The sequence below is a fragment of the Monodon monoceros genome, unplaced genomic scaffold (assembly GCF_005190385.1).
Source record: "Monodon monoceros isolate NGI ecotype Baffin Bay Population unplaced genomic scaffold, NGI_Narwhal_1 Super_Scaffold_15, whole genome shotgun sequence".
NCBI lineage: Eukaryota > Metazoa > Chordata > Mammalia > Artiodactyla > Monodontidae > Monodon > Monodon monoceros.
The window spans coordinates 8,820,633-8,844,316 of NW_021703771.1; the positions used below are offsets into that span (position 1 = coordinate 8,820,633).

General features: G+C 46.9%; 1 protein-coding gene across 5 annotated transcripts in view; it reads left to right on the top strand.

Annotated features, from left to right (window-relative positions):
- Nucleotides 1-13,782: 13,782 nt before the first annotated feature.
- Nucleotides 13,783-23,684, top strand: part of KCNQ5 (potassium voltage-gated channel subfamily Q member 5) — a 577,457-nt gene continuing 567,555 nt past the window's right edge. For all 5 annotated transcript variants that reach the window (XM_029224298.1, XM_029224301.1, XM_029224302.1 and 2 more), the window contains exon 1: nt 13,783-14,183. In XM_029224298.1, the coding sequence (XP_029080131.1) occupies nt 13,783-14,183 (401 nt within the window). The remainder of the gene's footprint in view (nt 14,184-23,684) is intronic.

A 23,684-nucleotide genomic window follows, 5' to 3' on the forward strand; every position in this document is an offset into this window, starting at 1 on the left:
GCGGAGATCACCTTCCTCCCCACATATACACCAGAAATACATCTACACGTGGAACAACTCCTACAGAACACCTACTGAACGCCGGCAGAAGACCTCAGACCTCCCAAAAAGCAAGAAACTCCCCACGTACCTGGGTAGGGAAAAAGAAAAAAGAATAAACAGAGACAAAAGGATAGGGATGGTACCTGCACCAGTGGGAGGGAGCTGTGAAGGAGGAAAGGTTTCCACACACTAGGAGCCACTTCGCGGGCAGAGACAGCGGGTGGTGGAGGGGGGAGCTTCGGAGCCGCGGAGGAGAGCGCAGCAACAGGGGTGCAGAGGGTAAAGCGGAGAGATTCCCACACAGAGGATCCGTGCCGACCGGCACTCACCAGCCCGAGAGGCTTGTCTGCTCATCCGCTGGGGCGGGCGGGGCTGCGAGCTGAGGCTCGGGCTTCGGTCGGAGCGCAGGGAGAGTACTGGGGTTGGCGGTGTGAACACAACCTGCAGGGGTTTAGTGCGCCACAGCTGGACGGGAGGCAGTCTGGGGAAAAGTCTGGAGCTGTTGAAGAGGCAAGAGACTTTTTCTTCCCTCTTTGTTTCCTGGTGTGCGAGGAGAGGGGATTCAGAGCGCTGCTTAAAGGAGCTCCAGAGACGGGCGCGAGCCACGGCTAACAGCGCGGACCCCAGACACAGGCATGAGACGCTAAGGCTGCTGCTGCTGCCAACAAGAAGCCTGTGTGCGAGCACAGGTCATTCTCCACACCTCCCCTCCCGGGAGCCTGTGCAGCTCGCCACTGTCAGGGTCCCGGGATCCAGGGACAACTTCCCCGGGAGAATGCCTGGCGTGCCTCAGGCTGGTGCAACGTCACGCTGGCCTCTGCCGCCGCAGGCCCGCCCCGCACTCCGTGCCCCTCCCTCTCCCCGGCCTGAGTGAGCCAGAGCCCTCGAATCAGCGGCTCCTTTAACCCCGTCCTGTCTGAGCAAAGAACAGACGCCCTCCGGCGACCTACACGCAGAGGCGGGGCCAAATCCAAAGCTGAGCCCCTGGGAGATGTGAGAACAAAGAAGAGCAAGGGAAATCTCTCCTAGCAGCCTCAGGAGCAGCGGATTAAAGCTCCACAATCAACTTGATGTACCTGCATCTGTGAAATACATGAATAGACAACCAATCATCCCAAATTGAGGAGGTGAACTTTGAGAGCAAGATTTATTATTTTTTCCCCTTTTCCTCTTTTTTGTGAGTGTCTATGTGTATGCTTCTGTGTGAGATTTTGTCTGTATAGCTTTGCTTTCACCATGTGTCCTAGGGTTCTGTCCGTCCATTGTTTTTTTTTTCACTTAAAAATTTTTTTTCTTAATAATTATTTTTTATTTTAATAACTTTATTTTATCTTACTTTCTTTTCTTTTCTTTTATCCTCTTTCTTTCTAATTTTTCTCCCTTTTATTCTGAGCCGTGTGGATGAAAGGCTCTTGGTGCTGCAGCCAGGAGTCAGTGCTGTGCCTCTGAGGTGGCAGAGCAAACTTCAGGACACTGGTACACAAGAGACCTCCCAGCTCCATGTAATATCAAACGGCGAAAATCTCCTAGAGATCTCCATCTCAACACCAACACCCAGCTTCACTCAACGACTAGCAAATTACAGTGCTGGACACCCTGTGCCAAACAACTAGCAAGGCAGGAACACAACCCCACCTATTAGCAGAGAGGCTGCCTAAAATCATGATAAGTCCACAGACACCCCAAAACACACCACCAGATGTGGACCTGCCCAGCAGAAAGACAAGATCCAGCCTCATCCACCAGAACACAGGCACTAGTCCCCTCCACCAGGAAGCCTACACAACCCACTGAACCAACTGTAGCCACTGGGGGCAGACACCAAAAATAACGGGAACTAAGAACCTGCAGCCTGCAAAAAGGAGACCCCAAACACAGTAAGATAAGTAAAATGAGAAGACAGAAAAACACACAGCAGATGAAGGAGCAAGATAAAAACCCACCAGACCCAACAAATGAAGAGGAAATAGGCAGTCTACCTGAAAAAGAACTCAGAATAATGATAGTAAAGATGATCCAAAATCTTGGGAATAGAAAAGACAAAATGCAAGAAACATTTAATAAGAACCTAGAAGAACTAAAGAGGAAACAAGCAATGATGAACAACACAATAAATGAAATTAAAAATACTCTAGAAGGGATCAATAGCAGAATAACTGAGGCAGAAGAACGGATAAGTGACCTGGAAGATAAAATAGTGGAAATAACTACTGCAGAGCAGAATAAAGAAAAAAGAAAGAAAGGAATTGAGGACAGTCTCAGAGACCTCTGGGACAACATTAAATGCACCAACATTCGAATTATAGGGGTTCCAGAAGAAGAAGAGAAAAAGAAAGGGACTGAGAAAATATTTGAAGGGATTATAGTTGAAAACATCCCTAATATGGGAAAGGAAACAGTTAATCAAGTCCAGGAAACACAGAGAGTCCCATACAGGATAAATCCAAGGAGAAACACGCCAAGACACATATTAATCAACCTATCAAAAATTAAATACAAAGAAAACATATTAAAAGCAGCAAGGGAAAAACAACAAATAACACACAAGGGAATCCCCATAAGGTTAACAGCTGATCTTTCAGCAGAAGCTCTGCAATCCAGAAGGGAGTGGCAGGTCATATTTAAAATGATGAAGGAGAAAAACCTACAACCAAGATTACTCTACCCAGCAAGGATCTCATTCAGATTTGATGGAGAAATTAAAACCTTTACAGACAAGGAAAAGCTGAGAGAGTTCACCACCACCAAACCAGCTTTACAACAAATGCTAAAGTAACTTCTCTAGGAAAGAAACACAAGAGAAGGAAAAGACCTACAATAACAAACCCAAAACAATTAAGAAAATGGGAATAGGAACATACATATCGATAATTACCTTAAATGTAAATGGATAAATTGCTCCCACCAAAAGACACAGAGTGGCTGAATGGATACAAAAACAAGACCCATATATATATGCTGTCTACAAGAGACCCACTTCAGACCTAGGGACACATACAGACTGAAAGTGAGGGGATGGAAAAAGATATTCTATGCAAATGGAAATCAAAAGAAAGCTGGAGTAGCAATTCTCATATCAGACAAAATAGACTTTAAAATAAAGACTATTACAAGAGACAAAGAAGGACAGTACAGGATGATCAAGGGATTGATCCAAGAAGAAGATATAACAATTGTAAATATTTATGTACCCAACATAGGAGCACCTCAATACATAAGGCAAATACTAACAGCCATAAAAGGGGAAATCGACAGTAACACATTCATAGTAGGGGACTTTAACACCCCACTTTCACCAATGGACAGATCATCCAAAATGAAAATAAATAAGGAAACACAAGCTTTAAATGATACATTAAACAAGATGGACTTAATTAATATTTATAGGACATTCCATCCAAAAACAACAGAATACAAATTTTTCTCAAGTGCTCATGGAACATTCTCCAGGATAGATCATATCTTGGGTCACAAATCAAGCCTTGGTAAGTTTAAGAAAATTGAAATCATATCAAGTATCTTTTCCGACCACAACGCTATGAGACTAGATAGCAATTACAGGAAGAGATCTGTAAAAAATACAAACAAATGGATGCTAAACAATACACTACTTAATAACCAAGTGATCACTGAAGAAATCAAAGAGGAAATCAAAAAATACCTAGAAACAAATGACGATGGAGACACAATGACCCAAAACCTATGGGATGCAGCAAAAGCAGTTCTAAGAGGGAAGTTTATAGCAATACAATCCTACCTTAAGAAAGAGGAAACATCTCAAATAAACAACCTAACTTTGCACCTAAAGCAATTAGAGAAAGAAGAAAAAATAACCTCAAAGTTAGCAGAAGGAAAGAAATCATAAAGATCAGATCAGAAATAAATGATAGAGAAATGAAGGAAACGATAGCAAAGATCAATAAAACTAAAAGTTGGTTCTTTAAGAAGGTAAACAAAATTGATAAACCATTAGCCAGACTCATCAGAAAAAAAGGAGAAGACACAAATCAATAGAATTAGAAATGAAAAAGGAGAAGTAACAACTGACACTGCAGAAATAAAAAAGATCATGAGAGATTACTACAAGCAACTCTATGCCAATAAAATGGACAACCTGGAAGAAATGGACACATTCTTAGAAAAACACAACCTTCTGAGGCTGAACCAGGAAGAAATAGAAAATATAAACAGACCAATCACAAGCACTGAAATTGAGACTGTGATTAGAAATCTTCCAACAAAAAAATCCAGGACCAGATGGCTTCACAGGTGAATTCTATCAAACATTTAGGGAAGAGCTAACACCTATCCTTCTCAAACTCTTACAAAATATAACAGAGGGAGGAACACTCCCAAACTCATTCTACAAGGCCACCATCACCCTGATACCAAAACCAGACAAAGATGTCACAAAGAAAGAAAGCTCCAGGCCAATATCACTGATGAACATAGATGCAAAAATCCTTAACTAAATACTAGCAGACAGAATCCAACTGCACATTAAAAGGATCATACACCATGATCAAGTGTGGTTTATCCCAGGAATGCAAGTATTTTTCAATATATGCAAATCAATCAACGTGATACACCATATTAACAAATTGAAGGAGAAAAACCATATGATCATCTCAACAGATGCAGAGAAAGCTTTCGACAAAATTCAACACCCATTTATGATAAAAACCCTCCAGAAAGTAGGCACAGAGGGACCTTACCTCAACATAATAAAGGCCATATATGACAAACCCACAGTCAGCATCATTCTCAATGGTGAAAAACTGAAACCATTTCCACTAAGATCAGGAACAAGACAAGGCTGTCCACTCTCACCACTATTATTCAACATACTTTTGGAAGTTTTAGCCACAGCAATCAGAGAGGAAAGAGAAATAAAAGGAATCCAAATCAGAAAAGAAGAAGTAAAATTGTCACTGTTTGCAGATGACGTGATATTATACATACAGAATCCTAAACATGTTACCAGAAAACTACTAGAGCTAATCAACGAAGTTGGTAAAGTGACAGGATGCAAAATTAATGCACAGAAATCTCTTGCATTCCTTTACACTAATAATGAAAAATCTGAAAGACAAATTAAGGAAACACTCCCATTTACCACTGCAACAAAAAGAATAAAATACCTAGCAATAAACCTACCTAAGGAGACAAAAGACCTGTATGCAGAAAACTACAAAACACTGATGAAAGATGATACAAACAGATGGAGAGATATACCATGTTCTTGGATTGGAAGAATCAACATTGTGAAAATGTCTATACTACCCAAAGCAATCTACAAACTCAATGCAATCCCTATCAAACTACCCCTGGCATTTTTCACAGAACTAGAACAAAAAATTTCACAATTTGTATGGAAACACAAAAGACCCCAAATAGTGAAAGCAATCTTGAGAAAGAAAAACAGAGCTGGAGGAATCAGGCTCCCTGACTTCAGACTATACTACAAAGCTACAGTAACCAAGACAGTATGGTACTGGCACAAAAACAGACATATAGATCAATGGAACCGGATATAACGCCCAGAGATAAACCTACGCACATACAGTCACCTCATTTTTGATAAAGGAGACAAGAATATACAATGGAAAAAAGACAGCTTCTCCAATAAGTTGCGCTGGGAAAACTGGACAGCTACATGTAAAAGAATGAAATTAGAACACTCCCTAACACCATACACAAAAATAAACTCAAAATGGATTAAAGACCTAAATGTAAGGCCAGACACTATAAAACTTTTAGAGGAAAATATAGGCAGAACACTCTATGACATAAATCATAGCAAGATCCTTTTTGACCCACGTCTTAGATAAACAGAAATAAAAACAAAAATAAACAAATGGAACCTAATGAAACTTAAAAGCTTTTGCCCAGCAAAGGAAACCCTAAAGAAGACAAAAAGACAACCCTCAGAATGAGAGAAAATATTTGCAAATGAAGAAACTGACAAAGGATTAAGCTCCAAAATTTACAAGTAGCTCATGCAAGTCAATATCAAAAACCAAACAACCCAATCCAAAAATGGTCAGAAGACCTAAATAGACATTTCTCCAAAGAACATATAGAGATTGCCAATAAACACATGAAAGGATGCTCAACATCACTAATCATTAGAGAAATGCAAATGAAAACTGCAATGAGGTATCACCTCACACCAGTCAGAATGGCCATCTTCAAAAAAATCTACAAACAATAAATGCTGGAGAGGGTGTGGAGAAAAGGGAGCCCTCCTGCACTGTTGGTGGGAATGTAAATTGATATAGCCACTACGTAGAACAGTATGGAAGTTCCTTAAAAAGCTAAAAATAGAACTACCATACGACCCAGCAATTGCACTACTGGGCATATACCCTGAGAAAACCATAATTCAAAAAGACACATGCACCCCAATGTTCATTGCAGCACTATTTACAATAGCCAGGACATGGAAGCAACCTAAGTGTCCATCAACAGACGAATGGATAAAGAAGATATGGTACATATGTACAATGGAATATTACTCAGCCATAAAAAGAAACGAAATTGAGTCATTTGTAGTGAGGTGCATAGACCTAGAGCCTGTCATATAGAGTAAAGTAAGTCAGAAAGAGAAAAACAAATACCGTATGCTAACACATATATATGGAATCTAAAAAAAAAAAAAAATGGTTCTGAAGAACCCAGGGGCGGGACAGAGATAAAGACGCAGATGTAGAGAATGGACTTGAGGACACGGGGAGGGAGAAGGGTAAGCTGGAACGAAGTGATAGAGTGCCATGGACATATATATATTACCAAATGTAAAACAGATAGCTAGTGGGAAGCAGTCGCATAGCACAGGGAGATCAGCTCAGTGTTTTGTGACCACCTAGAGGGGTGGGATAGGGAGGGTGGGAGGGAGGCGCAGGAGGGAGGAGATATGGGGATATATGTATACGTATAGCTGATTCACTTTGTTAGAAAGCAGGAACTGACCCACCATTGTAAAGCAATTTTATTCCAATAAATATGTTAAAAATAATAGAAGAGGGCTTCCCTGGTGGCGCAGTGGTTGAGAGTCCTCCTGCCGATACAGGGGACATGGGTTCGTGCCCCGGTCCGGGAAGATCCCACATGCCGTGGAGTAGCTGGGCCCGTGAGCCATGGCCGCTGGGCCTGCGCGTCCGGAGCCTGTGCTCCGCAACGGGAGAGGCCACAGCAGTGAGAGGCCCGCGTATCGCAAAAAAAAAAAAAAAAAATAGAAGAAAAAAAAAAGGGAGAAAAACAAATGTCTGGTTAAAACTCAAGGAACTTGGATGCCTGGACCTCTGCCATTTCCTGAGCTGTCTGAGATATCCCAGGCATTCCCCATGGCCCTCGGCAGCATTGCCTGAAAACTGTGTTGAATATTTCACAGATATTAGAGATGTATGCATAGTTTTTCCTGAATGATCTGGTCAGTTCCACAGCCTTTCATTATAAATAAAATCAAAGAATAATGTATCATTTATCCAACACGCATCTTCCTTCCAGATAAAACTAAACATGAAAAATGCGTATGTGTTAAATTCAACTTTGGGGAAAATGTTAGAAAAGAAAACGTGACAGTTTTTTTTTAAATTAAAAATGCTATAAAAGTACTGAGCAAAATCTGATGTTGTCCAAGTTGTCTGAGATCTCGCAGCTGGCAGTGAAATATTGTCAGTGTAATTGCAGCTCAGACTCAGACAGGGGACCTGTGAGCCTGGCTGCGACGGCCAGCCACTCAAGTGTCCTGAGTCAGCATCGTGTTATGTTATGTTCAGAGCCTTCAGCAAACCCAGAGCCTCTGCCTGCAGCGCCCTCTCTCCTCCCCTCCAGAATCATCGTCTTCACTACCTCACCTTTGAATTCCTTCCTGCCCACTCTGACTTGATTTTTCTTTCTACAAGAAATTCTGCAAGAAAGCAAAACCCAGTAACAACTTCTTCCAATGGCCTCCTGTGGCCAAATCCCGAATTCTTATTTCAACTGGTCTCGGTTCAGCATTTCCTTGTTGAAGCTTCTTTTGTGGCTGTCGAGGCAGTGGTCCTCGGTGGTCCTCAGTAATCATTCAGCCTCCTCTTCTCCTTCCTCCTTCCCAATCCTCAATGCTCAGGCTCCCACCTTCAGGCTGGGTCCTCATGCCTCTTCTTTTTTAAGCCAATCTATGTATTTTCCCAGGCAATCTGACCCCAACCCATCACTTTCATCATATATATGAAAGTATATATATATATATATATATATATACTCTTGCTTTACATTCTTCAGTGGCTCCCTGCTCAAGTCAGAACAGAATCCTGAATTCTTGCTGAGACTTCAGCCGTGGAGCCATAGTCCCAACTTCAGAAGTGCCCTGGGCTCCTTGAGAATCCAACCACTTGCCATTCTCAATGTATGATCAGCCCTCAAGCCTTCACAGTTTTTCAAGTATTTTTTTCTTTGAACACCCCGCCCTGATGTCACCGAAATCCAGCTTTTCCTTAAGACTTAGCACAGCATTACATTCCTCAGAAAACTCTCTGCAGCTTCCCATAAGGTCCTGTGCAAACCTCTGGGAACTCACCACGTCAGCATTACTTATTCATCTATCTCTCCCCCACCAGCCCAGGAACATAAGAATCAAGACGCTTTTTCCTCTCTGTACCCACTCCAACTAGCACAGCACTAATGATTAATGATTGCTTGCTGAAGAGATGAATAGGTTTAGGGAGATTCATAAAGGATGCTTTCTTATTTCCTCTTTGAAAAAGGTGATGGTAAAATGTGAGTGCCACTAGGGGGCACAGAATTATAACAGAATTTTCCCGTCCACTTGCTCAAAGGAGAGGTTTGCCTTCTGTATCAACCTCTTCACACAGTTTCTAAGTATATGTATCTTAGAAAGATCAAGTAACTGTATTCAAATTATTTCCAGAAAGAAGTGTTTAAGCAGTTGGCTGAAAGAAAAACAGTAGCGCTGCCGTACTAACACGTCAGAAAAAAAAAAATGAAATCAGGCATAGCCAAGCACGATAAAAAGGGTTTTGTGAATAAAACTGAACGTAATGTTAGGAAAAAGCTAAACATGTAAATACAATTCCAAGACATTGATACTACACGATTTGGGACTGTTTTAAAATGTTGAATCAAAAAAAAACTATGCGGGGAAGCCCTATTTCTGCAGGAAAAGTGAACAGGAATATTAAATCTATTTCTGTGTTTAGAATAAAACCCCAAGTCCTGTTGTACAACAGCTACTAGAAACTTTCCAACACTTCTCTTCTGGTAAGAAAAACAGTCAAAATTATTAAGACAATAATAGGCTAAAGCTTTGCATTTCAAAAGTTAATATAGTTTCGTAGTTAAAAATCTGGTTTTTTTTTTTGTTTCTGTGGGTTTTGTTTGGTCCTGTTTTTGCATTAAATACCTGTAAGTTTGAATCCAGACTCAACTGCTTATTAGTTCTTAAAAATTATTAACTTGTTCACACCTCAGTTTTTTCCCTATGAACTGGATACGATTGCAGTGCTCACCTAAGAGGCTGTTGTCAGAATCAAGTGAAATAATTCCTGGAAATCGCAGGGCCTAGTGCACAGTAACCACGTGCTAAATATTTGCTATTATTTTGTTTTGACAATGGTGATTGACACATTATTTTAGTAATTCCTAGGAAAGTAAATTTTGATAGTTCCTGGGATGAAAATGGTGAGAATTTTTGAGCCCTTCCCACACTATGTGTCTGGTCCCCGAGCAGATTCTCTTCACACCTGCATCCACTCACACCTGTACCTTTTCTGCATCCCTGGGCAGAGGCTGTTCTGAAGGGGCCATGCCTCATCCACTGAAGGCAGGGCTGCTGTGTTAGAACCCTCACGTAGTCTGGCCAGGCTCTTACGATCTCTAATGTTGCCCTGGGTTCTCTAATTTCTACTTGTTGGTGAAACACATTGAGAATCTCAGCATCATGTCTCCTAGATGAGAATCCTCGATGGACTAAAAATGATATCCGTGGTACACAATGCTGATACATTTAAAATAATAAGAGGAAGTAAATGTATGTAGTGTATCAATGGTTATAATAAGATACCTGAGAAACATAATTATAGTTGCTATGCTTGTGGGTTTGGTGATGATCCAATAGGAGGGAAATAAAAGCTAAGGGAAAGGGTGGCATAGCTTAAAGGGCATTCCACTCAAGAGTTAGGGGACTTCGGTCCTTCCTCCAAAGGCCAACAGCCAAGTCTTGGACAAGTCGCTGAACAGCAGCCTACAGTGGATTTCCATTTCTTCATCAGCTAATGTCCCTTTTGCTCTAAGGTTTGAGGATTCTATTTGTCATTACCATCTGGTTGACCCAGCAACTCACAGTGGGTGAAAGTGCATTCATATCTCTAAAAAGTAGCACTTCCATCAGTCACTAGATGATCAGAACCATGACAATGACTTGATGGGAGGTGTGTTGAAGTGGTAGCGCTGTGGAAGAGGGGGAACTGGCGGGGGGGCCCAGACAAGAAGGAAAGGGAGAGAGTCATGGGGTCACTGACATTCTGTGAAACCAGCTCTGCCTTAAAAGTCTTCCCTGGGTACGTCTAGCTCTTGTATAGAATTTTCCATGTTGCTATTTTAGAGTACCCTTCAGATGAAAAACATAATGGGATAGAAAACACATTGAAGTAAACTATTTCTAGGAACTATTTTCAGTTGAAACTATCTCCAGGTAGACCTCAGAGAATAAAAGTTTCCACGGACATAAATTTCAGGCAGGCATCTTACAATGCGCCGAAAGCACTCCCGTCTTCAAAGAATGGGGAGTGGACATCATTTCACATGCTCTATACTAGAAATAAACATTTGCTTTGAAAACGGTGGTCATCTTTTCCCCTTAACCTCTTTATAATGTTTTAATGTAATTATTATGGTTATAATATACACTACTGTATTGTTTTACTCTTTGAGCTATATATGCCACCCTCTCTTGTGATATTAGGTTTTAATATTTCAACAAAAAGAATGAAAGGCAGTTTCCTAGCAACATCTGTATTCAAAGGCACAAATAGAGAAAAAGCATGATCACAATACTCTGTTTTCCCCACAGTTAATTCTTGCCTTTTGAGGGGAGTTAGCTGGCAGTGAAGAAGCCAGGTCCACACAAAGAATCCGGGGTGAGAGGCCGTGCAGCCTCACGTGGCCTTTCCTTCCGAGCATGCGCAGGCCGGGTGTTAGGGTTTGTGGCTGAACCCCTCTTTCCCAAGGTAGCAGGCAGAGTCAGTGAAATACAACCGTATGCTCTTTTGTACATGTCCTATTAAAGATGCGGAACCAGCACTGGGGTGGGGCGGGGAAGAAGGGATACTAAACTGGGAGGCGAGGTTGTTGGGTTCCTAGTAACCCTCATACCAACCACCTGTGAGCGCTTGGTCCGGTCCCCTCTGGGGTGTCTGGTCCTTCCCACCTCTAAACCGCTGCCGATGACCACCTTTGATGCCGTTTTAAAGTTTCATGCATTTACTTCATCAACACCACGGCTTCACTAATATCATTGCCGCACCCCCGTCACCCCGCATCCCTGGGACATCAGACAACTGGCTCTTTTCCGCGAAACGTGCCCCGCCTTCCCAAACCTTCCTGCCTGCACGGTGGGCCCGGTGCGCCCGTGAGATGGAAGGGACCTGACCTTCGTGGTGGGGCGGGGCAAAGTCTGCAAGAAGGAAAACCCGCTTGGTCAAGAGGACATGGTTTTCGTTCTCCTGCCTGCAGAAAAGCCAAGATGTTCACGTTTAAAGCGTGCACACGACTCCTTTTAGGCCTCTAGGGCTTTGACCCTGAAAGTCCCCGCGCAGAAACTCCGGGGAGGGGGTGGTGTGGTGTGTCTAAATATAGCGACGGCCAACTCCCCGCCCTCGGCCGGGTCCTCGCGCGGCTCGGGGACGACAGCCTTCGCTCCAGGATGCGCTCTGCCTCGACCTGAACATCGGGCCACCGGGCGTCCCCCTCGCCCCTCCACGCGCGCGGGTGGGAAGTGAATTAGGGGACCGGAGAGCGACTCCGGGGGCCGGAGCTCAGCAGTCAAGTGGCGCCGCCGCCAGCTGCACGGAGCGCCGCGGGGAAGTGTCCGCCGCCGCCGCCAGGCTTGGGGACAAGGCGGGATGGAAGCGGGGTCCCGCCGGCGGCCTGGAGCCGGCGAGAGGGCCGCGCAAGCCTCACAGCGACGACAATAAAAGGAAGGGCAAAGCGTGGAGGTGCCGCGGCTGCAGAAGGCAGACGGGAGCTGCCGTGGGTGTGCGCCCAGAGCGGGGCCGGCAGAGCATCTCCCTCCGAGGAGCGGCGATAGCCGCCACCGGACTCGCGCCTCGACTTTAGGCTTCTCAAAGGGAGAGGCACTTGGACGCACTACCTCGGAAGCGTCTGGTCTGGCTTTGTGGTGGAACCCCAGTTCTTCCTTCAGTTTAACTTGTGATCCTTTCCTTCCTATTTCGGGGGCGGGGGGGAGGGATTCCACTCTGTTGGAAGAAGTTCCCAAGCCCGGCTTCCTTTCGGCGTCCCCAGCTGACTGCGAGGTTGAGCGGCTTACGGTTTTTGACGCGGGCTCGTTTTAGGCCAGAGGCGCAGCCAGGGACCCCGCGGCCTCCCTCCTCCCCGCGGGCTGGGGGCTTGCGGGCGGCAGGAGATCCAGCCACTCGTCCCTCGCGACGCGTCTCTCACCGCGTAAGTGGCGGCAGACCGGGGTGGGGAGGGGACCCCGCGAAGCCGGTGTCCTGGGCTCTCCATCCTCCAGGATTTTCCCCCCAACCTCTGGGGCCGCCGCCGCCACTGCCGAGACTCGGCCGTTGTATGACTATCTCGGACATAAATGAAAATTTCTTGACGGAGGGACCCGGTTTGTCCTCCCCTGCTTCGCGCGGCTGCCAGGCGCAGCTCGGGGCCGCTAGCTCACCGCGGAGGAGCCACTTTGGAGTTTTGACGCCCTCCCCACACTCCACCCCCGGGCTGGGAGGGATGTCCGGCTACTCTGGTCTGATGCCGGGATGGACAGTCACAGCCCGCCAGCCGGAGTGAGCGGCGGGGAGATGCCCGGTGCCCACCTCGCCGGCTCGGCGGCCGTGTCCTGCGGGTCAGCACCCTGAACGCGGGGACCCGAGCGCCCCCGCCCGGAGCCTCGGCCCGCGCGCCCGGGGACTGGCTGGTACCTGGAGGGAAGGGCCGGGCCGTTCCCGCGCACACCCCTCGCGGAAGGACGGCGGGACCAGCCCGCGCGGCGGCGTAGCGGCGGGAGGGAACGGCGCCTGCCTCTCCCGTCCCTCCTCCGGGCACAAGGCGGGCCGCACCTTCCGGACACCTCCAAAGCGCCGGGGAGAACACGCCGAACTCGGCCTCCGAGAGGGGCTTCGGGGCCCGGCCCCCTCTGGCGTGGGGAGCCCGGGGCCGGGCGTGCGCGCGGGGGAGCTCCCGTTCCAGCCCCGGGGCGCTTCGCCAGGAGGGAGTATCCGCCACGGGAACGGAGGGGCCGGAGAAGCCCTCTTGGAGTGACGCCCCCGACACGTCCTGATTACGCATTCGAAGCTATAGGCTGCTCGACCCCGGGACTCCTCCGTCTCGTCCGCGCGCCCTTCCGCCCCCGCTGCTTCCCCTCCCCCGGCGCGCAGGTCGAGGGCCGCCGGGCGCCCCGTCCGCCGCCGCCGCCGCCTCCTCGAAAGCGGCCGGCGCGCATGAGGCCGCGGCCCCCGCCGGCGGCGCCCCCCTCGCGGTGCCCGCGGTGATGCCATGCCCCGCCAGCACGCGGGCGGAGAGGAGGGCGGCGCCGCCGGGCTCTGGGTGAGGAGCGGTGCGGCGGCGGCGGCGGCGGCGGGCTGGGGGCGCGCGGGCTGCGGCATGAAGGATGTGGAGTCGGGCCGGGCCAGGGCGCTGCTGAACTCGGCGGCCGCCGGGGGCGACGGGCTGCTGCTGCTGGGCACCCGCGCGGCCGCGCTGGGCGGCGGCGGCGGCGGCCTGCGGGAGAGCCGGCGGGGCAAGCAGGGCGCCCGGATGAGCCTGCTGGGGAAGCCGCTCTCCTACAGCAGCGGCCAGAGCTGCCGGCGTAACGTCAAGTACCGGCGGCTGCAGAACTACCTGTACAACGTGCTGGAGAGACCCCGCGGCTGGGCGTTCGTCTACCACGCTTTCGTGTGAGTACCCGCGCCCCCCGCGCGCCCCCCGCCACCGCGGCGGCGGGGGCCCTCTTGCCTGGTCCCCCGGACGCCCGGCGCAGACGCCCTGGCCGGGCGCGCGCATGCACACACACACACACACACGTACACGCGCACACACACTCGCGTGCGCACACGTGGTGGCTTTTATTTCTTTGCACGTGTTTAGGGTCTTCCTCCTAGAGCCTCCCAGCTCCCTGAGCCCCACCTCTCTCGCCTCTGCGGAAGGAGCCTTCCCGTCGGCGCTCCCGCTGAGCCACCCGGCCGCTCTGGGCGCCCGGGGGTAGAGCCGGGCAGGCGCGGGACCCCGGCTGCGCGGATAATTGGGAGCGATTAGGTCCCGAGATACGTCCACTCCAACCGTGGGGGGCGCCCGGGAGCTGGGCAAGGCTCAGGGAGGCGGAGCGCCCGCGTGAGGCTCGGGAGAGTGTGTTGGAAAGGTTAGGAGGTGATGGCGGGGTAGAGGCGGCGGGGAGAGGAGAGACGCAGGCCCGGGTCCTGGTCCCCGGGGCGGAGCTGGAGGGGGGGCTGCTGCTCGCGGCGGGGTGGTGGTGGGGGAACAGCAGCTAGGTTTCCAGCGCGCCCGGAAACACGCCTCGCAGCTACCTCAACCGCCACTAACGGAAAGTCTGTCAGTGCACGTAGTCCTTCCTGCCACAGTGGTGGCCGAGGCCCAGAGGGGGCGAGCAGGGCCGGGCGAGGGGATGCTCGCTCGGGCGTAGTAGCCGAGGCTGGCGGGGAGCCCAGCGCGCAGGGGCGCGGGCCGAGGTGCAGGGCCGGCGCGCCGCCCGGGACGGGATCAGGCAGTGGGTGAAGCAGGCAGTGGTGGCTTGGAGTCAGAGCGTGTGTGTTGAGGCTTCATCATCTAGCAGAGGATGCTTAATGAGAAACTGATTGGAAGCAAATGTTTATTTTTCCCTTAGGCATTTGAAATCTTTCAGTGCGTTTGAAGTTTACTACTATTTTTCCCACAATGACCATTCATTCAGTCTCCTGTTAGAGTTAGGTTTATGTGGACATTTTAACGTAGTTTTTATGCCGTTACGCCATCATCTTTTCTTCTTCTTTTTCTCCTCTCTTTTTAGTTCCCCTTTTTTGCTTTTTTATGTTAAAATGAAATATAAAGACAGCAGCCATAGGAGGCCAGTAGAGAAAGTTTAAGGCACTCACTGACAGGTTCCTTGTTTCCTAGTAAAAAGATTTGCAACACGTGAATTAGGTATCTTTTAGAAATGAGGCGTGTCATCCAAACATAGCTCTCACCTGGGATGGAGGATGGGCATCGACTCCAGAAACATTTTTTGAAATAACATGGATGAAGTGGCTGGTTTGGTAAATAGGTGAGCCTGGAATTTGACCACATAGCAGTCAGGAAATTGGTGGAGTCTACAATCTGTGTGACTCTGGTGTCTGGAAAATTTTACAGCCCCAGATTGATGTGAACTTGTAGCATGAGGTGGAATATTCCAGCCAACTTTCCATCTCACAGTGTACACAAGGAGGGTGTTGTGTAGCATCATTATTACATCAAAAGGTATAATGTGTGTAAGATTCACGTTGCCTTAGATGTGGTTATTGCAGTAAATGCTAGACTTAGAGAAACGCTACTGATACTTTTCACGTTCATGCCCTCTGAGTTGATATATAATGAATCCTATTACCTAATGAGCCTGAAAAATTATTTTGACCTGTCAGGATCCACTAAAACATTTAGCAATATGATTTGTGCTCAATTTGGCAGCAAAATATATACTGTATGGAAATTGGTTTTTTGTTTTTTTACACAAGAGTTTGCTCAGAACATTCATAGCTTTGATTTTACAATACGATGCTATTTAGCGGACTTTAATTTTTGGTAATTTATGTATTGTATATTCAGAAAGGGTGAGAGACAACTTTGGTTGGTGCTTGTGCTTTGTATCTCCTAAGCGTTGCCCTTGAACATGAATGAGGACTTCTTGTCATGCAACGTTCTGTTTTCAATATGTTGGGGTCGAATAGGTTTTTCTGGCCTTACAGAATCTTAAATTTTTGACAAATCATTTTTGAAGAGGTTCAAGTTCGAATAATTCTCTACTCACCAGGCTTTATGGGTCAATCATTGTCTTTAGTGGTAGATACAAAATAAATTATGTGCTTGTCAATGCCACGTGCTGCTGTGAAGTTTTGCGTTACTGATTTCTAGAGCCTGAAACTGTAATGCTTGAGCGATCCGGTAGGGGTGCTAGACCCACATTAGCACAAAGACAGGAGCATCTGCACAACTACAGCGGATGCAGTAGCGGGGGACAGGCCACCTTTGCCAATTGCTACTTATGATTTTAAATAAGCTTTAGAGTAGCTGGATTTCACACGTTAAATTAATAGAGGAAAGTTACTTTGAGCTGTAAGTCTAACAAGACCGTTAATAGTAAAGGAAGTTATAAGAAAACCATTTCTAAAGCAGTGTAACTAACTAATTCTTTGCCAGCCTGGGAATCCCCAAATCTTACTTTAATAACAGGTTTTGTAGCACATTAAGGCTCTTGCCAAGAACAAGTGCACTGTGATTAATGAGGTACTTCAGGGATGGATTTACTTGGTCGACCCATGCTTCCTTGCCAAGAAGCAAGAAAAGTATGTTTGAAGTTATGTTTCAGGTGGTGAAACATTTCTGTTAAATATGCAAAACCCATGATTATAATGGTATTTTAATGGTGTACAATGTGGTTTCAAGTGTTTGTGTCCCAGCCCACTGATGAGATGGCTGGCAAGAACAAGAGATGGCCTGCTGCAAATCCTTTCTTCCAATCTTTATAAATCGGTGGAAATTAGGAGAGTCTGTTCTCTTACCGTTCTTTAGGATGTCTCCTGTTTTCAGCTGTCCTTCAGTTTAATGGAGGAGCTATTCGCATATGAGGTGACATACTTCTTTGAATGTTGTTTGTCCATTTTTAATCCCTCATCTTTTTCGGGAAAAGTGTAGAGTAAATGGTGGTAATAGAAAAACACACGATGGGCTCCATATATAAATTCGCGCCGATGGAACAAATGTGTTTCCGAGAAACAGCAAAGGCAACAGTGTGGCAGACACACGTAACTCGCCACTGTGTCTGGTGCATCTCTGCCAGGCATAATGCCATGGATCAGAATGTATATATGTTTTAAAGTAGAAGAAATCCTCCAGTCTTCCAGGTTAGCAGCCCGGCAGTCATCCTTGATCCCTTCATTTTTCTCAGACTCGCTCCCGCTGTCCACCCAAATGATCATTGAAGTCTGTGTGTTCACGCTATAAATATTTTTCAAATCCATTCCCTTCTCTCCTTTGCTACTGCTACCCTCCCTCTCTGTTTCTCCATCCATCCCCACTGGATTATTTATAATGGTCTCCGGCTTCTGTTCTCAGCCTTCCAGCTCTTTGCTCTGACACCACAGTGTTTTTCCCCAAATGCACATCTTATCATATCCCCTTGCCTCTAATCTTTCCATGACTCTCTACCATCTACTCATCTGTTCACTCATCCATGCATCTGCAAACATGTGAGTGTTCACGTGTGCTAATTCCCAAATTCATAAGGCGAAGGCCTCCACTCTCAAGAAGGGAAAAGACCCCAGTGCAAGCCTGTGAACAGGACTGAGACGCTGCTGTTGTAGACGTGAGTACAGAGTCATGTGGGAAAAGAGGAGGAAGTGGAGGTGAGAGCACAAACGTCGGCACAGGCTTTCGAGAGGAAGAGAGGTATGAGCTGAGCTTTGACAAATGACTAAATTTTCAAGTGTAAAAGCAAGGAGGGGATGAGCAATCTTGGTGGAGAAAATAGCTTAGGCAAAGACGTGGCACTGGAATCAACATGGTAATTCTGGGTACTGTGAGTATCTGCAGTATGAGCACGACCTCAGGAAAAGAGGGTAGAGCAAAAGGCACATGTGCCTGACCTTGGGTGGCTTCAGACGCCGGCCATGGAATCTAGTCTTTATCCTGTAGCTGGTACTGGTCAGTGAATGGTGATAATCAAGAGGGATAATGTCATCAGACACGTATTTTGGGAAGCTGTGTCTTTCCTTAGTTCGGTGAATGGATTGAAGGGTGCCAGATGGGACCAGTGTGGCCTGCGAGGAGATGACAGCAGCTGTCCAAGTTTTCCACTCCTTCTTGTATTCTTTTATCCATAAATTCGTGCCACGATGTCTGTCGACTGTCTCCTTTGTGCCATGGACTGTTCTGGAAAGGTGAGAGACGATTGCCTGAGGAGCTTAGGCAGTAACCGTAGGGACGAGACGGAGGGATTTAATTAGAGAGCAGTTATGTAGGTACCATGCAGATTGTTTTCACCAGTCCCACGTGCGGTGTGAGAGAGACGACCCTGAGCTGGGTGATGTGGGGAATGGAAGTACCATTCACTAACATACGGCACAAAGGGCGAGTGGCATGCTTTCAGGGGATATAATGAGTTCCGACTTGCACTTGTTCAGTTTGAAACGTTTGTCAGAGGTTCAGGGAGAGATCGTAAGTGGTAAACACACAATAGTGAACCAGGTACGCACGGTCTCTCTCCGTCGGGTCTTGGATCGGCAGCTAGAACCATTTCTGTCGCAAAGAGAGCAAAAATAAAATATATTTCAAAGAACGACTGCCTTTACAGATCGAGGGCAAAATCTAGATGTCTCGATTAGAGATTCAGATTTGGAGGCTGCCAGCAGTTTTGTGCTGGTGAAAGCAATGAGTGGGACAAGTGAGGTAGCCCAGAGGTGCAGGGTGGGGTGAGAACGTGGCGGAGGACAGAGTGGGGACGCAGCTCTGTAAGAGATCACAGAAGGACCTGGGAAACCTCGACAGTGACCGCAAGGCCACAGGGAAAAGCCAGGAGGCCTTCTCTTTGTAAAAGCGAAGGCAGGAAGACATGTGCAGGAAGGAGCTGCCGTCGGCATTTCCGGTGCTGCAGGAAGAACTAGAAGAGGTGTGCTAGGATTTCATTGGTTGGTGACGAAGGAGGTTCCCTGATGGCCTTTGCCGAAGCAGCAGCAGTGGGATGGTGTCATGACTGGGATTTAAGTGGGTTGAGGATGGCTGAGAGCTGGGACGGAGGGGACAGGAGTGTAGATTAACTCCAGATTCCTTGGACCGGCTCAAAAGACCCCTCGTGACGTGGCCTCTGCCATGTTTCCTGTCTCATCTCTAATACACTCCTGAGCCCCCGCCTTGCTGAGCCCCCCCATCCTGTATCTGCCGCCGGACACAGTATTTGCACACGCTCTTCTCTGGGGCTTTTCCCACCCCTTGCATTCTAGCTGCACAACTCCTACTGTTTCTTCAAAACACAATTCAAGCGTCGCCTCCTCTTGGGCACATCTCCCGCTGCCAGGATAGTTTAGGTGCCTCTCATGTCAGCTCCCATGGGCCCCCGGGAACGACATTACCCTGGTGCTTGCCCCACCTTGCGGTCCTTGTGAGCCACTTGGTCTGTCTCTCCCACAGGAGGGTGAACAGAAATCCTCCTATTTATCTCTGAATCCCAAGCACCTAGCAAGGTGCCCTGTATGGAGCAGACCCTCCGTACATGCCTGCTGCATGAGTAGGTAAATCATTTTCCTTGGAAACCTTCCATACAGGAGTTGCAGAGTGAAGCAAAGCCGAAGAAATTACCAAGTCTTTTTGATTTGCTTAGAAGTAAGATACTGATGATTCATTTAGAAGAGGAGGGTATGGGCCCAGAAGCAGGAGATCTTTGCTTCCAACTTGCCCACTAATTCGCTTTGTGACTCGGAATAAGTTAACTTCCCCCTCCTGGGTCTCCAAATCTTATCTGTGAAACAGGCACAGAGGTGTCTGTGATGCAGCCACAGTGATGGAGCCTGCTGTGGAGGGTCTGAAATGTAATCGGAAGGGGAAGGAGTATTTGTGATTAGTGACCTGATCTCTTAATCCTTTCCCTTCCTCCGCCCCGAGCTGCGGGCCCACCTCCTAATTGTTCGCGTTAACTCCAAACTCCTGGGGAGGGGCAGTGGGCCACACATTAGCCAAGGGGGTCTTTCTAAGGAGTTAAACAGAGCACAGCACTCCACTGTTGGACAAAGGATCTGCTGATCGCCGTCTCTACCCAGCTTCTTAGGGGCAGGGGCTGTCGTCTGGCTTTCTGCTGTATCACCAGCGCCCAGCCCAGGGTCTGGCGTGTAGAAGATGCTCCATGCGTGCAAACTGATTCACACCCTTCATCCCCCAAAATACACTGCTGGTTTCCTGGTGGAAGATGGAATGTGACCCTCTTGGCCATTCCCTGTGTGATGACCAACCTTATTATTTACATATATATTCTGTTCAGAGCTAAATCTCTGTCTATAGAAAGTGATGTTTGCATTTTATTTTCACTCCTTCAAAACCAATGATTTCCCTTAAATACAGAGAGGGCTTCTACAAGTTATACTGCTTTTTGCCCTGCTAATCTAGGAACATAAAATGCTCCATATAAAATGCTCAAATCAATCTGTTTTCAGAAATTGAAGCAATGCTGTAGTATTTGAGGATCATATTCCAATTAGAAATGTTGAAAGTGTTAAAATTCTTAGCACTGGGAACATTATGGCCCAAGAGAAATGAAACATAAGAGAAAGATATTTCAAAATGGCATGAAGTCTTGATACAAGAACCACTATAAACAAGGAAGGTAGCCAGCCGTCTTTTGATAATAGCTTGTGAAGAAGAGGTGCCAGTTTTAATTTTTAATTGCAAATGGCTATTTTGGTGACTGAGAGCGCCAGCAGAGCGAGTCTTCGCCCAGCCCACTGCTGTGAAGGTGCTTGAAACGGCCCAATTGCTGGGCCGCCATAGCTTCTAGGTGTGTTTAACGACGGGTGGGTGTTTTCACTTCGATTTCCTTTTCCTTCAACCATTTCAAGGATGCTATTTGAAGTTTTATTTGGTTTCAACCTGGTAGATTGGCTACACGACTGCATTGTTTCATAATTTTTAAAATTCTTTGATGGCTCTCAGAGTTTTAGGTGATCCTTTTGATACTTTGTTATCAGTCTGTGGAAGTAGTGAGTTTCCGAAATGTTACTGAGGTCATCTATTGATAAACTGAAAAATACTTTGTGCTTTTTCCATTTTATATATCTGTATTTCTCTCTCTCTATATGCACACATGTATTCCATACATAGTGTCCTAGCACAGAACTTGTTAGTGCAAATATTTATGTTTACCTTATTTTTGCTCCTCTAAAAGTAAATAAGACATTTGACTTAGAATGCAATTGAAAATAAAAAGATCATATGGAGATTATATCATAACTTGAAATATATTTAAATTTAACTGTGTATGAAGAAAACACTTTTGACAAACTTACTCATAGTCTTTGTTGCTTCCATTTGTAGTACCTGTGAGGTAATTCTAGAAACTCAGTTCCATCTTCAGTCAGTGGCAGGATCATCTTTTATAATTATCATGTTATAATTTCTCTCTTTTTTTTTTAACAGTCAATTCAGATGAATACTTAACAGTCATTGTGTGTACCACTGAATGTTCTAGGTGCTGGTGGTGTAAAATGGGGAACCATGCTGGACCATGACCTCAAGGAAAGGGCAATATGATTAGATTCGGATTCAGTTATCAACTTTACTGATTTCGTGACTGTGAGCAAGTTGCTTCCAATACCATCAACTTAACCTGTAAAACAGGAACAATAATATTACATCAGTGTATTGCGATATTTTATATGTATCTAATATATATGCATATAATCCCAGTGAGCACATGGTCATTATTGAAACAGGAGAGAAATACAGAGGCAATGTGATGGAGGGAGGGACTGCTCTGTCCAGGTCCAGGATGCTCTCCTGTAGGTGCTGGGCAGTTTTTGAATTTGGTGGGTTTAGGCAGGTGGTAATGTCATTGAATTTACACTGTAGATTGTCCCGTCTGCCAGCTTTAGGAATGATGGCTTAAAGGGGACAAAGGAGGCGGGAGATCCATTTCAAAACTGTGATTTCAACTGAGGCAAGAAATAATTAGGACTTGGACGGGGGGCAGTGGTAGCAAAGATGGAGAAGAAAATATGGCCCTGATGGTGCAGTGGTTAAGAATCCGCCTGCCAATGTAGGGTCCGGGAGGGTCCCACATGCTGCGGAGCAACTAAGCCCGTGCGCCACAACTACTGAGCCTGCGCTCTGGAGCCCGCGAGCCACAACTACTGAAGCCCCGGCGCCTAGAGCCCGTGCTCCGCAACAAGAGAAGCCCGCGCACCACAACAAAGAGTAGCCCCAGCTCGCCGCAACTAGAGGAAGCCCGCGTGCAGCAACGAAGACCCAACGCAGCCAAAAATGAATAAATTAAATAAATAAAAAAAAATACAGTGATAGAGTTGCAATGTATTAGAGGGGTCAACGTGGAAGATGAAGAAGGATGGATTTGCTGTTTCCCGGTTCCTGGTTTGGGTGGTGGGCTACATAGTGGGGGCCGTTAAATGAGATTGAGAATACAGGGGGGACAGCAGACTGCAGGCGATGTGGGGGTGATAGATGAGTTTAGTTTGAAGATGCTGAGCCTTCGGTGACTGTGGGCTCCTCGCTATATACGTCTGGCAGCTGTGGATGAAGGTTTAAGAGACACGGAGGTACCGACAGCGCTTAAAATCACAAGGAGAGTGTATAAAAGAGAGAGGGATGGAAACATGGAAAATACCGACACGTAAGGGTGAGCAGAGAAAGGGGAATAAAATGGAGCAGACAGCGAGATGGAAGGAAACACTGGACAGAAGGATGGCCAGGAGGTCGTGGAAACCAAGGGTACTGAGAGAGTTTCAAGAAATAGTCCGCTATGAAATATAGGCAGTGGTTACCACTGGATCTGACGGCAGCATGGGAGGCGTCAGTGAAGGAAGCGCTTAGGGCAGAAGCCAGGATGCTGTTCGCTGGGAAATGAATCGGAAGTGACGGGAGGAATCGGCGAGCGTGAGCCCTGTATCCAGTTAGTTTAGTGGGAATATTAACAAGAGAGACTGAACTCTAGCTTGAAGGAAACACAAGACTAAGGGGGAGAACAAGGGAGGGGAACTTGTAGGAAAGAAGATTATTTACCATCAACAGTAGTCATTGTAATTATTGATTATATGCTGGACGTTGTTCTTAATGCCTTACACACGTTCAGTCTTTTATTCTCAGAACAGCCCTAAGAGGTGCTGTTTAGGATCATCATCTCCTGTGAACAGACCAGGATGCTAAGGCAGGGTGAGGGTCAGTGATCTGACCATGGTCAGCCAGCCACCGACTTAATGGCAGAACAGGGCTTTGAACCAGGCAGGTTGGCTGGCAGCCCGTGTTCTTAACCACTGTAATCACCACTATTGTGGATGATGCCTGTGGGCCCAGGGCCCCTCCTATTACATGGATGGCATCATTTATAAAAACGGCTTTGCGGGGTGGGGTGGGATGAATTGGGAGATTGGAATTGCCATATATACACTTGATACTATGTATAAAATAGATAACTAATAAGAAACTATGGAATT